The sequence below is a fragment of the Periplaneta americana genome, chromosome 7 (genome assembly GCF_040183065.1).
Source record: "Periplaneta americana isolate PAMFEO1 chromosome 7, P.americana_PAMFEO1_priV1, whole genome shotgun sequence".
Classification (NCBI taxonomy): Eukaryota; Metazoa; Arthropoda; class Insecta; order Blattodea; family Blattidae; genus Periplaneta; species Periplaneta americana.
Genome location: NC_091123.1, coordinates 25,111,315 through 25,124,992, shown reverse-complemented (window position 1 = coordinate 25,124,992; position 13,678 = coordinate 25,111,315). Strand labels below are relative to the sequence as shown.

Sequence of the window (13,678 nt, the reverse complement as noted above, 5' to 3'; positions counted from 1 at the left end):
GGTGGGGTTTTTTTTCCCGAGATTTTCCCCAACCATAATGCAAATGCCAGGTAATCTTTTGATGAATCCTCGGGTCTTACTTTATTCCACTACATCTCGCCAAAATATTGTAAAAAATTGTATTAAATTGTAAAAAAATTGTAGAAAATTACAAAATTGTAAAACTGTAAAAATTGTAAAAAATTGTAAAAATTGTAATTGTAATTCTAATATTGTAAAATTTTGACTTGTTCCACATCTTAAAGCTTCATTGCTAGTGAAAGATACATGAAATATAATAAATGAAATGAAAAAATGAAAAAGTGGACAACTTGCTGCACATAACCGGTCCTTCGCTCAGTAAAATTGTAATACATTTTCAAAAAAAAAAAAACCTATCAAAATATTACTCGTATCACAGTATTAGCAACCTTTACCTTATGCCCTCTCACTAGGGAATTTTATTTATGAAAATATGAAAAATGAATTTTTGGTGAATTGCGGCTTCCCTTAACGAAGAGAACAGTACTTACTTCAACTTTCTCCCGGACTGTGATCCGCCGCGTTTCGTCGGCGCCGACCCTCGTGGGCGTGAGGGTGCTGGAGGACGAGCTGTACGTGATGGTTTCGGTGCTGTCCAATGAGTCGTCGTACTGCCTCTGGCGTGCCAGCGACTGGTCCTCGGTCCAAGGTCTCTCGTCGAAGCTGCGCGTCTTTTGAACAACTCCTGAGGCGACCCACTCAACTTGATCGGTACCTGCTTTCTCGTCTTCTTTCTCCTTGACTCCAGACTTCGAATCTCTTCTGGCACGTGAAGTTTCCTCCGCCTCTGCCTTGCTTCTCCTTCGTCGGGCTAATGATTCTGGTTTCTTTGTGACGTCAGATTTAGCGACAGATAAATCCTTCGATTCCTCAATTTTTGATACTTCGTTTCCTTTATCTTTAAGCATGGTTTCTTCCTTTTCTTTCTTCTTTGTACTATCTGTTTTATCTTGTTCTGTTTTCTTTCGTTCTTTCACTTCTTTCTTCTTAACTTCCTCTCCATCTTGTTCCTTTTTCTTACGTTTAGTTTCTTCTTCCTGCTTTCTGCCTACAACTTCCTTTTGCTCTATCCCCTTATCTTCTGAATCTTCTCCCTTTTTCTGTTCTGCTTCAATTTTCTCCTTACTACCAACTTTCTCCTCTTTCTGACGTTGTGCTTCCTCCGCCTTCCTATGTTCTTTTTTCTTCTGCTCTGCTTCTTCTTTCTTTATACTTTCTTCTTCCTTCTTCTTGCGCTCAGCTTCTTCCTTTTCCTTCTTCTTACGATCCTCTTCCTGCTTCTTTTTCAGTTCTGCTTCTTCTTTCTCTTTCTTTATACGTTCTTCTTCCTTCTTACGTTCTGATTCTTCCTTCTTCTTTTTTAGTTCCGTTTCCTCTTTCTCTTTCTTTGCATGTTCTTTCTTCTTTTTCCGTTCAGCTTCTTCTTTCTCCTTCTTTATGCGTTCTTCTTCTTCCTTCTTGCGTTCTGCTTCTTCCTTCTTTTTCAGTTCAGCTTCTTCTTTCTCTTTCTTTACACGTTCTTCTTCCTTCTTTTTCAATTCCGCTTCTTCTTTCTCTTTCTTTACACGTTCTTCTTCCTTCTTTTTCAGTTCCGCTTCTTCTTTCTCTTTCTTTACACGTTCTTCTTCTTTCTTCCGTTCAGCTTTTTCTTTCTTCTTACGTTCAGCTTCTTCCTTCTTTTTCAATTCCGCTTCTTCTTTCTCTTTCTTTACACGTCCTTCTTCTTCCTTCTGTTTCTGTTCAGCTTCTTCTTTTTCCTTCTTTACACGTTCTTCTTCTTCCTTCTTTTTACGTTCTGTTTCTTCCTTCTTCTTTTTCAGTTCTGCTTCTTCTTTCTCTTTCTTTACACGTTCATCTTCCTTCTTTTTCAATTCAGCTTCTTCTTTCTCCTTCTTTACACGTTCTTCTTCTTCCTTCTTTTTCCGTTCAGCTTCTTCTTTTTCCTTCTTTACACGTTCTTCTTCCTTCTTTTTACGTTCTGTTTCTTCCTTCTTCTTTTTCAGTTCTGCTTCTTCCTTCTCTTTCTTTACACGTTCATCTTCCTTCTTTTTCAATTCAGCTTCTTCTTTCTCCTTCTTTACACGTTCTTCTTCTTCTTCCTTCTTTTTCCGTTCAGCTTCTTTTTCCTTCTTTACACGTTCTTCTTCTTCCTTCTTTTTACGTTCTGTTTCTTCTTCCTTCTTTTTCAGTTCAGCTTCTTCTTTCTCCTTCTTGACACGTTCTTCTTCTTCCTTCTTTTTCCGTTCAGCTTCTTTTTCCTTCTTTACACGTTCTTCTTCTTCCTTCTTTTTACGTTCTGTTTCTTCCTTCTTCTTTTTCAGTTCAGCTTCTTCTTTCTCTTTCATTACACGTTCCTCTGCCTTCTTTTTCAATTCTGCTTCCTCTTTCTCCTTCTTTACACGTTCTTCTTCTTCCTTCTTTTTACGTTCTGTTTCTTCCTTCTTCTTTTTCAGTTCAGCTTCTTCTTTCTCTTTCTTTACACGTTCCTCTTCCTTCTTTTTCAGTTCTGCTTCCTCTTTCTCCTTCTTTACACGCTCTTCTTCTTCCTTCTTTTTACGTTCTGTTTCTTCCTTCTTCTTTTTCAGTTCAGCTTCTTCTTTCTCTTTCTTTATACGTTCTTCTTCCTTCTTTTTCCGTTCAGCTTCTTTCTCCTTCTTTACACGTTCTTCTTTCTCCTTCTTTACACGTTCTTCTTCTTCCTTCTTTATACGTTCTTCTTCCTTCTTCTTACGTTCTGCATCTTCGTTTTTCTTTTTCAGTTCTGCTTCTTCTTTCTCTTTCTTTACGCGTTCTTCTTCTTCCTTCTTTTCCCGTTCAGCTTCTTCTTTCTCCTTTTTTATACTTTCTTCCTCTTTCTTCTTTCTTTCAGCTTCCTCCTTCTCTTTCAGTTCCGTTTCTTCTTTCTCTTTTCTGACACGTTCTTCTTCCTTCCTTTTGCGTTCAGCTTCTTCTTTCTCCTTCTTTATGCGTTTTTCTTCCTTCTTCTTATGTTCTGCTTCCTCCTTTTTCAGTTCCGCTTCTTCTTTCTCTTTTCTGACACGTTCTTCTTCCTTTTTGCGTTCAGCTTCTTCTTTCTCCTTCTTTATGCGATCTTCCTCTTTTTTCTTACTTTCTGCTTCTTCTGTTTTCTTTTTCAGTTCTGCTTCCTCTTTCTCTTTCTTTACACGTTGTTCTTCTTTCTTTTTCAGTTCCGCTTCTTCTTTCCCTTTCTTTACACGTTCTTCTTCCTTCTTCTTCTGTTCAACTTCTTCCCTTTCCTTCTTTACTAGCTCTTCTTCCTTTTTGCGTTCAGCTTCTTCTTTCTCCTTCTTTATATGTTCTTCTTCTTCCTTCTTCTTGCATTCTGCTTCTTCCGTTTTCTTTTTCAGTTCTGCTTCTTCTTTCTCTTTCCTTACACGTTCTTCTTCCTTCTTCTTCAGCTCCGCTTCTTCTTTCTCTTTCTTTATACGTTCTTCCTTCTTTTTCTGTTCAGTTTCTTCTTTCTCCTTCTTTAAATGTTCCTGCTCTTCCTTCTTCTTCTGTTCTGCTTCTTCCTTCTCTTTCAGTTCCGCTTCTTCTTTCTCTTTTCTTACACGTTCTTCTTCCTTCCTTTTGCGTTCACCTTCTTCTTTCTCCTTCTTTATGCGTTCTTCTTCTTTCTTCTTACGTTCTGCTTCTTCCTTCTTTTTCAGTTCCGATTCTTCTTTCTCTTTCTTTACACGTTCTTCTTCCTTCTTTTTCAGTTCTACTTCTTTCTCTTTCTTTACACGTTCTTCTTCCTTTTTCCGTTCAGCTTCTTCTTTCTCCTTTATACGCTCTTCTTCTTCCTTCTTTTTCAGTTCTGCTTCTTCTTTCTCTTTCTTTACACGTTCTCCTTCCTTCTTCTTCAGTTCCGCTTCTTCTTTCTCTTTCTTTAGGCGTTCTTCTTCATTCTTCTTCTCATCAGCTTCTTTTTCCTTCTTAATACGCTCTTCTTCGTTTTTGCGTTCAGTTTCTTCTTTCTCCTTCTTTATACGATCTTCTTCTTCTTTCTTCTTTTTCAGTTCTGCTTCTTCCTTCTTTTTTAGTTGTGCTTCTTCTTGCTCTTTCTTTACACGTTCTTCTTCCTTCTTTTTCAGTTGAGCTTCTTCTTTCTCTTTCTTTACACTTTCTTCTTTCTTCTTCTTCTGTTCAGCTTCTTCTTTCTCCTTTATACGTTCTTCTTCCTTCTTCCTTTCGGCTTCTTTCTCTTTCTTTAATCGTTCTTCTTCCTTCTTCCGTTCGGCTTCTAGTTTCTCTTTCTTTACACTCTTTTCTTCTTCCTGTTTCTTCTTAAGTTCATCTTCTTCTTTTTCCTTACTTATACGTTCTTTTTCTTCCTTTTCCTTGCGTTCTAGTATTTCCTCCTTACTTGTCACTGCTTCTTTTTCTTTCTTTACAAGTTCTACTTCTGCCTTCTGTTTATGTTCAGCTTCTTTCTGTTTAGGTTCTGCTTCTTCCTGCTTCTTACGTTCGGTCTGATCTTGTTCCTTTTTCTTCTTTCTTTCAGTTTCTTGTTCATCCTTTTTACGTTCTGTTTCTTCTTGCTCTCCTTCCTTACGTTTGATTTCTTCTTTCGCTTTCTTATGTGCTACTTCTTCTTTCTCTTTATGCTTTATGTCTTCTTTTGTCTTTTTAGATTCTAGTTCTTGTTTCTTCTTAACAGTTTCTTCTTCCTCTCTCCCTTTAAGCTCAATTTCACCTTTATCTTTTTGTTTCTGGTCACTTTCCATTTCTGTTTCTACTTTCTCTGCCATAGCACTCTTACTAGCGGCCATTAAGACCTCATGCTCTTTCACAACTGCTGATTCTCGTCCTATCTCTTGACTAATGCGAGCTATTTGTTGTTCTGTTGTTTCAGTCTTCAATTCAGATGTCCTTCCCTCCAGAGCAGTTTGTTGATGGACCACAGCCACATCTTTCCGTGACTCATGAGAAATAGCAATGGATGCTAGGTCTTTCGGATCAGTTCTATCCGATAGAGTCTCCACGTCTCCCTCCAATGCACGCTGTTCCTCTATATGTACTAGTCCAAGCTCCTGAGATACTTCTGTTGTGCTTGCCAAAGTGGGTAAATCTGATATATTGGTTGCGTCATCTGAAAGTGGTTCAACGGCACCCTCCAGAACTTGTTGCTGCTCTATCATTACAATACCTTTTTGTAACTCCTGCAGTGGTTTAGCTAGTGTTTTCAGAAGAGACAAGTTCGCTCCTTCAGAAACCACTTCGCCAGCTTCCAAAACTGCTTGTTTCTCAATCAAGGCAATGCCACGTTGAAGTTCGTGAATTGGCTGTGCTAGAGTTTCCAATATAGAGAAGCTCTGTTTCGGCATTCTCTCAACTCCAGCTTCCAGGGCAACTTGTTGTTCCACTTGAACCAAACCCCTGTGCAGCTCTTTAATGGGTTGTGCTAAAGTCTTCAAAATCGAAACGTTTTCCTTCTCTGACAATTCCTCGCCATGTTCTACAGGTGCTTGCTGTTGAACAACAGCAATTCCTTTAAGTAACTCTTGCACCGGCTGAGCTAGGGTCTGCAACACAGATACACTAGCTTTCTCTGAAATAGATTCAACTCCTCCTTCAAAAACTGCTTGCTGCTGAATTAGAGCAATACCTCTGTGTAACTCCTGAATTGGTTTGGCTAGAGCTTGCAGAATGGATATGTTTGTCATTTCTGACATTTCTTCTGCTCTCGCTTCAAGTGCGACCTGCTGTTGGATTTGAGCGATTCCTCTCTGCAGTTCTTCGAGAGGTTGCGCCAGGGTCTGTAACATTGATATACTAGTGCGATCCGACATTTCTTCATCCCCAGCTTCTAAAGTTGCTTGCTGCTGAACAATTGCAATTTCTCTCTGTATTTCTTGAACAGGTTGTGCTAGCGTTTTTAGTGCCGATAAACTTATTTCAGAAATTGGTTGGTCCTTCGCTTCAAGTGCTACTTGTTGCTGGATTTGAACTAAGTTCTTCTGCAGTTCATGCAATGGATGTGCCAGCGTTTTTAAGAGGGCTACACTTGTAATGTCAGATATCGGTTCTGGGACCGGTTCGAACACAGCCTGTTGTTCGATTACAGCAATGCTCTTCTGTATTTGTTTTATAGGTTGAGCAAGTGTTTTAAGAAAGGTAATATCTGTCCTTTCTGTCATAGGTTCTTCTCTTGCCTCCATTACAACTTGTTGTTCAATTTGTGCTAAACCACGTTGCAACTCTTGCATTGGCCGTGCGAGAGTTTTAAGTACTGAAACGGCGCTCTTATCGGATAAATCCACCTCTCTAGCTTCTAGCGCAGCCTGTTGCTGAATCAAGGCAATTCCTCTTTGAAGTTCTTGTACAGGATGAGCAATTGTTTCCAAGAGAGACAGACCACCTTCTGTAGCTATACTTCTATCTCCTGCTTCGAGTACAACCTGCTGTTCGACTTGAACTAAATTTCTATGGAGTTCCTTCAAAGGTTGTGCTAGTGTTTCAAGCATTGATACTCCGAACGTTTTGGATAACGGTTCTCCTCCTTCAAGAACAGCCTGATGCTCAATAACAGCTAAGCTCTTTTGTAACTGTTGTATTGGTTTTGCAAGCGTTTTGAGAACAGAAAGTTCCGTCCTTTCGGACATCGGTATCTCTCTAGCTTCCATTACAACCTGCTCTTGTATTTGAGCCAGACCTGCATGAATTTCATGTATAGGTTGGGCAATCGCTTTTACCATCGAAATAGCTGCCGATCCAGTAATAGGTTTTGCTCCAGCTTCTAATACGGCATGCTGTTCTATTAAAGCAAGACCTTTTTGTAATTCACGCACGGGATTAGCTAATGTTTCTACAAAAGATAAACCACCCTCTCTTTCAGAAACAGCTTCTAATAACACATGATGCTCAATACGGGCAAGGTTCTTCTGTAACTCTTTCAATGGTTGAGCTATGGTCTCTAAAATGGACATAGCTGTTTTTTCTGAGATTGCTTCCTCTCCCCCTTCGAATATAGCCTGATCCTCAACAAGAGCGATACCTTTATGAATTTCTTCTATTGAGTGAGCTAGAGTCTCAAGGGCAGGCAATGCTGAAAGTTGTTCCAATGGTGGTTCCATCACAACTTGTTCCTGAACAACTGCTATTCCTCTCTGAAGGTCTTGCAATGGCTGTGCTAGTGTCTGGAATATAGACTCACCTGCTGACAAGGTTGTATCGGCTTCCAATGCAGTTTGGTATTGGACCACCGCGATGCCTTTTTGAAGAGCTTGCAATGGTTGTGCCAAAGTTTGAAGAGCGGCAATACTCGCTTTTTCAGCAGTAATTTCCATAGCAGGTTCAAGCACTAAAGCTTGCTCGACTTGAGCTAAGCCTCGAGTAAGTTCTTGAAGTGGTTTTGCAATAACCTCCAATTTCTGAATACTTGACCTATCTGGCAACGGTTTGTCTCCAGGTTCAAATATTTGGTCCTCTACTTGGATTAGACCTTTATGGAGTTCCAGCAAAGGTTTCGCAATCTCTTTCAAAGCTGACAAGCTTGCTTGCTGTGGAATAGGAGCTCCTGTTTCCACAATAGCACGATGTTCAATTGTAGCAATTCCACGGTTGAGTTCTTGTACAGATTGTGTTATTTTCTCAAGAGCTGATAAACTTGCAGCTTTCTCGAATATTGGAGCTTCTTCGAGAGTCATAACATTCTGTTCTTCTACTGCTGTCAGTCCACGCTGCAGTTCTCTCAGTGGTTGTGCTAAAGTTTCTAATATCGTGAACCCTTTACTAGAGCCGGAATCAGCCTCCAATATCGCCTGTTGCTGTATTACATGTAAACCTCTCTGGAGTTCCAACATTGGCTCCACCAGGACTTCAGCAGCACGTTCTGCAATTGGCTTCACATCAGACTCAATCGCAAGATGTTCAATTTGGACCAATCCTCTCTGCAACTCTTGTAATGGTTGTGCTAAACTTCTAAGAGCAGATATACTCGAAACTTCAGTTGTCAATTCTTCAGCTGATTCAAACTGAATTTTCTGTTCAACTAAATTTAATTCTTTTTGGAGTTCCTTCAAAGGTTCTACAAGCACACCCAACTTCGTAACTACTACTCTCGATGGATCTTGTTTAGATTGTGAAAGCACTTGTTTTTCTATTGTAGCAACTCCGTGCTGTAGTGCCTCAACTGTCTGTGACATATCCTCTAGAACTAACAGACTGGACTCCTTAGGTGTTAAAAGTGTCACGCCCATTTGCAAGCTCTGCAAAGGCTGCACAAGCGATTCGATTATTGAGAGACTCGGCTTCTCTGTTGTCTCAGTTGCTTGATGCTTGATAGCAGAAACGCCTTTTTGCAGTTCTTGGATTGGTTGAAGGAGTGACTCAAATGCTTCCACATCTTTTGTATCAGATTTCTTCATTGTGAAAACAATATGTTGCTCCGTTTTTGCCAATTCTTTTTCCAATGTGTCTAATGGTTGCACAAGACATTCCACAGCTACACTCGGCGACTTTTTGGACACCAACTCACCACTTTCTTCTACGAAAGTAGCTTGTATAGCTTCTACCAGTCCCTGTTTGAGCTGCGCTAAAGGCTGCACTAGCTCCGTCAGTTTGGAAACAACTTTAGCTCCTTGTTCTTCTTGAACTTCTGCGATGCTACTCTTCTCTACTGTTTCAATTGCTTTTTGTAAGTCTTGAAGTGAATGTGTTATAACTTTTGCAGTAGACAGACTTTTCGTGTCTGTTGTTAATTTCGACGCAGATTCAAGAACAGCATCTTGTTCTATTTTTATCAAAGTCTCAGTGAAAGATTGTAATGGTTGCACCAACTTTTCTACAATAGCGACACTAGCTTCAGCCCTATCTGTGCTTGCAATTTCTTGAACAACTTCAATACTTTGCTGCAAAGCTCTGATAGGTTGGATCAAAGACTGCACAGTTTGAGTACGAGCGGTCTCCAATGCCAACTTTTCACTTGATCCTGAAACTATTTGTTTTTCTATCTTTGTTAACTCTTTCTTTAACTCTGAAAGTGGCTCCACGATTTCTTCCAGCGATGGATCTATTTTCTCAGCAGCTGTCGCATATTCCCCTTTTGATTTAAATTCTTTGATCTCTATGTCTGTTAAACATTTTTGCAATTTTACCAGCGGTTGAGCTAAAGCTGCCACGGTATCTAACTTGGTAACTTCACTTAAAATGGCCTTACCTGTTGTTTCTTCTACACTTTTGAGTTTTGACACAGATTCGACACCATGCTGTAGCTCTTGTACGGATGCTTCCAGTGTTTTCAAAACAGGAATTGTTCCTGGAAGAGGTTTGGATGGTTCCGTTTCAATTAAGAAAGCCTGTCCAATTTGTGCCAGTCCTTTCTTTAGTTCTTCAACTGGATCGGAAAGGGTCTGTAATGCTACTTGACTGGGCAGTTTGGGTACATCCAAAGTCCCAACTTCGACTACAGTTTGCTGCTCTACCAACTCTAAACCCTTTTGCAGTTCTTGAAGAGGAAGAGCAACAGCCTCCAGAATGGAATGACCAATGGCTTCTTCTGTTGTTTCCAGCACAGCTTGCTGCTCTACTTCCGCTAATCCTCTGCGAAGTTCATGCAAGGGATGACTCAAAGTTTCCAAAATAGCATAACTGTCGATCTTGGATGTTGTCTCACCGGTATCTTCGAAGGCAGTGTGTTGCTGCAAAACTGCGATTCCCCTTTGTAGTTCTTGTATGGATTGCGTTATTGTTTCAAGTGCTGGCTTAATCGTCTCTTCTGACAAGGGTTCTTCTGTAAGTATTGGAATCTCTTCATGTTTGCTTTCTGCAAACTGCTGTTTCAGTTGGATTAAAGCGATGTCGCGTTGCAATTCCTGCACTGGTTGCGCCACGTTCTCCAGAATAGAAACACTAGTCCTCTCCAACAAAGATTCCTCACCCATTTCAACTTCTATCTGTTGTTCTACTAGCGCTAGACCTTTCTGAAATTCCTGAATTGGCTGTGAAATTGTTTCCAACAATTTTCCAGGGGAATGTTCTTCAGGTGATGTTTCAGTAGATGATTTTCCTTCTACTAACGCCAAACTGTCTTGAATTGGTTGCGTTAGTGCCTCTAGTACAGAAAGACTTGACTTTGCTGACCCTGGTTCCGAACCAGACTGCAATTTCACCTGTTCCTCTACGGAAGCGAGACCTTTCTGAATATCCTGAAGTGATCGAGTCAGAGATTCTATTAGCGAACCCTCTCCAATTTCTTGAACTGCCTTGGCATCCACTGTTGCCTGAAGGGTGGGAAGATCGACGCTGGAGGAAGAAAGAAACCGTTGTTTGCTGGCGATTTTCTGTTGGGTATCTTCCGAGCCTTTAGCCTCAACTGACTGCGTTCTTTTAGGAACACTGCGCTTTTTCTTTATACTTCCTTCTGTCTGTACTTCTGTCGAAACTCGCCTTTCTTTACCACTCGAGCGCTTTATCTCTCCTGGTTTAGCTTTCTTCACTTCCTCTCCTTCTTCAGAACGTGAATCTTCCTTCTTCAATTTTTGCTGCTCCTGTATCTTCTTCATGTGAGCCTCTATCAAACCAACTTCTGTAGAAAGTTTCTTCTTCTGCGAAACTCGTCTCTCCAACCTTGGACCAGAAGCGGAGGCCTCACTACTTGTTGGTTCATCACTTTCTTCGAAAGATCCTCCTTGTCCACTTTCTATTGATCTTTCTTTTCTACTTCTGGATCCTCTTCGTGCAGGACGCTCAGGTTTTGGTCCCGGCAACTCTCCTGGTGCTTTTTCCTCTGTGCTTTCTTCGAAAGATCTGCCCAGACCACTCTCCACTGACCGCATTTTCTTCTTCAGAGATCCTGGACGAGAGCTTATCTCTTTAGGCTCTGCCTCTTTTAGCTCTTGCTCCTGCAGAATTTCCGCATCTGCAGCTTGTTTCTTCTTTGTGTCTATTTGTATATTTCTTACGAGGTCTGCCGGACTACTCTTTGTAGACTGGTCACCAGCCCTTTTTTCTTCGATAGCTGCAATTTGAAAGGCTCTGGCTTCTCCGGAACTGCCACGAGCGCTTGCAAATGATTCTGGCCGCGAATCCAATTGAGAAGTATATGCTTCCGCATCTGTGAAATGTTCACTTCGTTCCTCTTCTTCTTTTGGGGTACGGCCGCCTTTCGTAGGGGAAATGCTGTAGAATGTATCGCTTTCCTTCTGTTGTCCTTTATTAGGCGACAGGCTATGGAAAGTATCGCTATCCTGCTTTGCCTCACTCCTTCTTGGAGGTCTCTTTGGAGCTTCTACGTCCTCAGCGCCTTCATATGGAACTGTTGGAGCCAATGCCCGTTCCAAGAAGTCTGTATTCAATTTCTCTAGGAGTGCTGCCTCATCTTCCTCCACATCGTGGGGTAATGGAGGTGCCTGTTGACCGTTGTCGTCAGTAATTGAGAACTCCTCGAGATCTGCGTCCGTGCGCAAGTCGTCTTCGGCAGCAGAGCCGAAAGCATCGTGTGTGACGTCAATGACGACAGCCTCCATTAAAAGTTTGCCTGTGTTGGACGTCTCCTTGACGAATCTCAAGGGTGGGAGTTCTACCACATTATGTTCTGAAAAAGAAATCAAAGATACTTCAGACCCGCGTTACATTATAGTATAGTGGTAGTATATATATATATATATATATATATATATATATATATATATATTTATTTATTTATTTATTTATTTATTTAACCTGGTAGAGATGAGGCCAACGGGCCTTCTCTTCTCCTCTACTAGGGGATTACAACTACAATATTAAGAATACAATTACAATTATAATTACAATTAATATTACATTTACAAATACAATAAAAGTCAATGTACAAAAAGATTAACTGTTTAATAAAGTATATTGTAGAAGTTAAGAACAAGGAACGATTTTTTTTTTTTACTTAAGTAAAAATTAAACCTAGAATAAAATTATATGTATAGTGAGGAAGTTGCCGGATATTGAAATATTTTGTGCTAGAATAAGATAACTATTTACAAGAAGTCATGTCTGAACGAGTCTCAATTACTGACCAAGTGCCTAGTAAGTTTGCGTTTGAATTGAATTTTATTTCGGCAGTCCCTGATGCTAGCAGGTAGCAACTTCACTATATTCAGTCAAATTTTATTTCCAAATAACATGTTTAGATACGAACCTTAAGCTTTAAATACATTAATAGCTATCTATTTAATTAACTGATGTTCCATCTTTGACTCAGAATTCCAACACAATTTAGATAAAACAGTTTCATTTTAAGTAAGTTTCCCAATGTGGACAAGATATATTATATTATCGCGTAATTGGCTCCCTTTCTTCCAGAAATTTTAACTTGAAATAATTGAGGCTCATAAAACATTCATTAGTGCTTAGTTACTGTATTTGGTTAAACTGACTTACATTTAAACTCGTTATAATCCAGTCTTGAATCTCTTCTAAGAAAGATGAAAAAAATTTAGTAAGAGCAAGTGAACGCTCACTGTTAGAAGTGAGTTCACTGAGCATGGGGTTTTTTCACACGGAAAACATAACGGGATGTGAAATTAAAATAGGAAACTTTCTACCACAATCTGGTTCAATGAAAATTCTAGATCTTTCAAATAGTATTAACTGAATACTAATTCTAATTTCCTCAAAATCTTGGTTATAGATGTAATTATTAATGAATTACTTTATAACATTTTTGACTTACACTTTCATTGGTTCAGAAATAGACTTAACTGACGGTTTATTTTTACTATAGTACTGTATTTTGTGTATTTCCTATAGCTGACTATATTTTTATATACCCTATAATGTATAGGACATCCTTATTCGGTTTCCGGCCTGGAAAGCGTGCACAAGTCATGTATGTGTATCCGATGTAGGTTGCCCCATTATCGATTTATAACTTCCTGTATCACAAAAGAAACGTGCATGGTTTGTTCTCGTGTTACCATCAAGTAATGGAATACAGTATAATGTACCGTTGCCTTCGGTGCCTTTCGTTACAATTATCTGCCCTTGGTACGTTTAACCAAAGGTTCCGGGTTCGATGTCCGGCCCCGGAACAATTTTTCCCTCGAAATTATTCAAATCAACTTTATAGGGAGTTATACCTGAAAGCTTTATTTGCAAATTGTTAATAAGTCGTCTTTCTTTTATTTTGTAAATAATCTTGCGACCCACAAAGGGTCGCGACTCCCACTTTGGGAACCACTGAATTACAGTATTAACATAGTATACGTAGTCTGATTAAAAGTTGTTACTTTAAGGGGGGTAATGGGTGAAATTTCTATTTTGTAGATTTTGATTTTTGTACACATAATCACGGTGTGATAGATAATGATGTGATGAAATTTCATTTCTGTGAGTCACTCAGTTTCTGAGTTATTAACAAAAATATTTTTCAAAAATTTGCATACTTTAAAATGTAATGTGTCGCTCAATTTTTCAGTAAAATGTGTGAAATTGTTTTTCCTAGACGAGCGGCATATTTAGAAAAACATCACGCATTAGTTTTCGTATATATTTATTACAAAAGGGGGGAAAATGTATAACCACTGCATACCTAAAATATAAAATTTTCCATTGTCACTGTAAATATTTCATTTTTTTATTTCAAAAAGTATTAATCTATACTAATAATAAATCTGTAGCCGAAATTTTTCTGGTAATTTTCGATTTTCCAAAAATAATTGGTCCTAACATATATAAT

At 39.4% G+C, this 13,678-nt stretch overlaps 1 protein-coding gene across 5 annotated transcripts in view; it reads right to left on the bottom strand.

The window, feature by feature from the left end:
• LOC138702989 (titin homolog) overlaps positions 1–13,678 on the bottom strand; it is a 914,774-nt gene that overhangs the window by 749,920 nt on the left and 151,176 nt on the right. For all 5 annotated transcript variants that reach the window (XM_069830459.1, XM_069830463.1, XM_069830460.1 and 2 more), the window contains one exon: positions 513–11,560. In XM_069830459.1, coding sequence (XP_069686560.1) covers positions 513–11,560 — 11,048 coding nt within the window. The remainder of the gene's footprint in view (positions 1–512; positions 11,561–13,678) is intronic.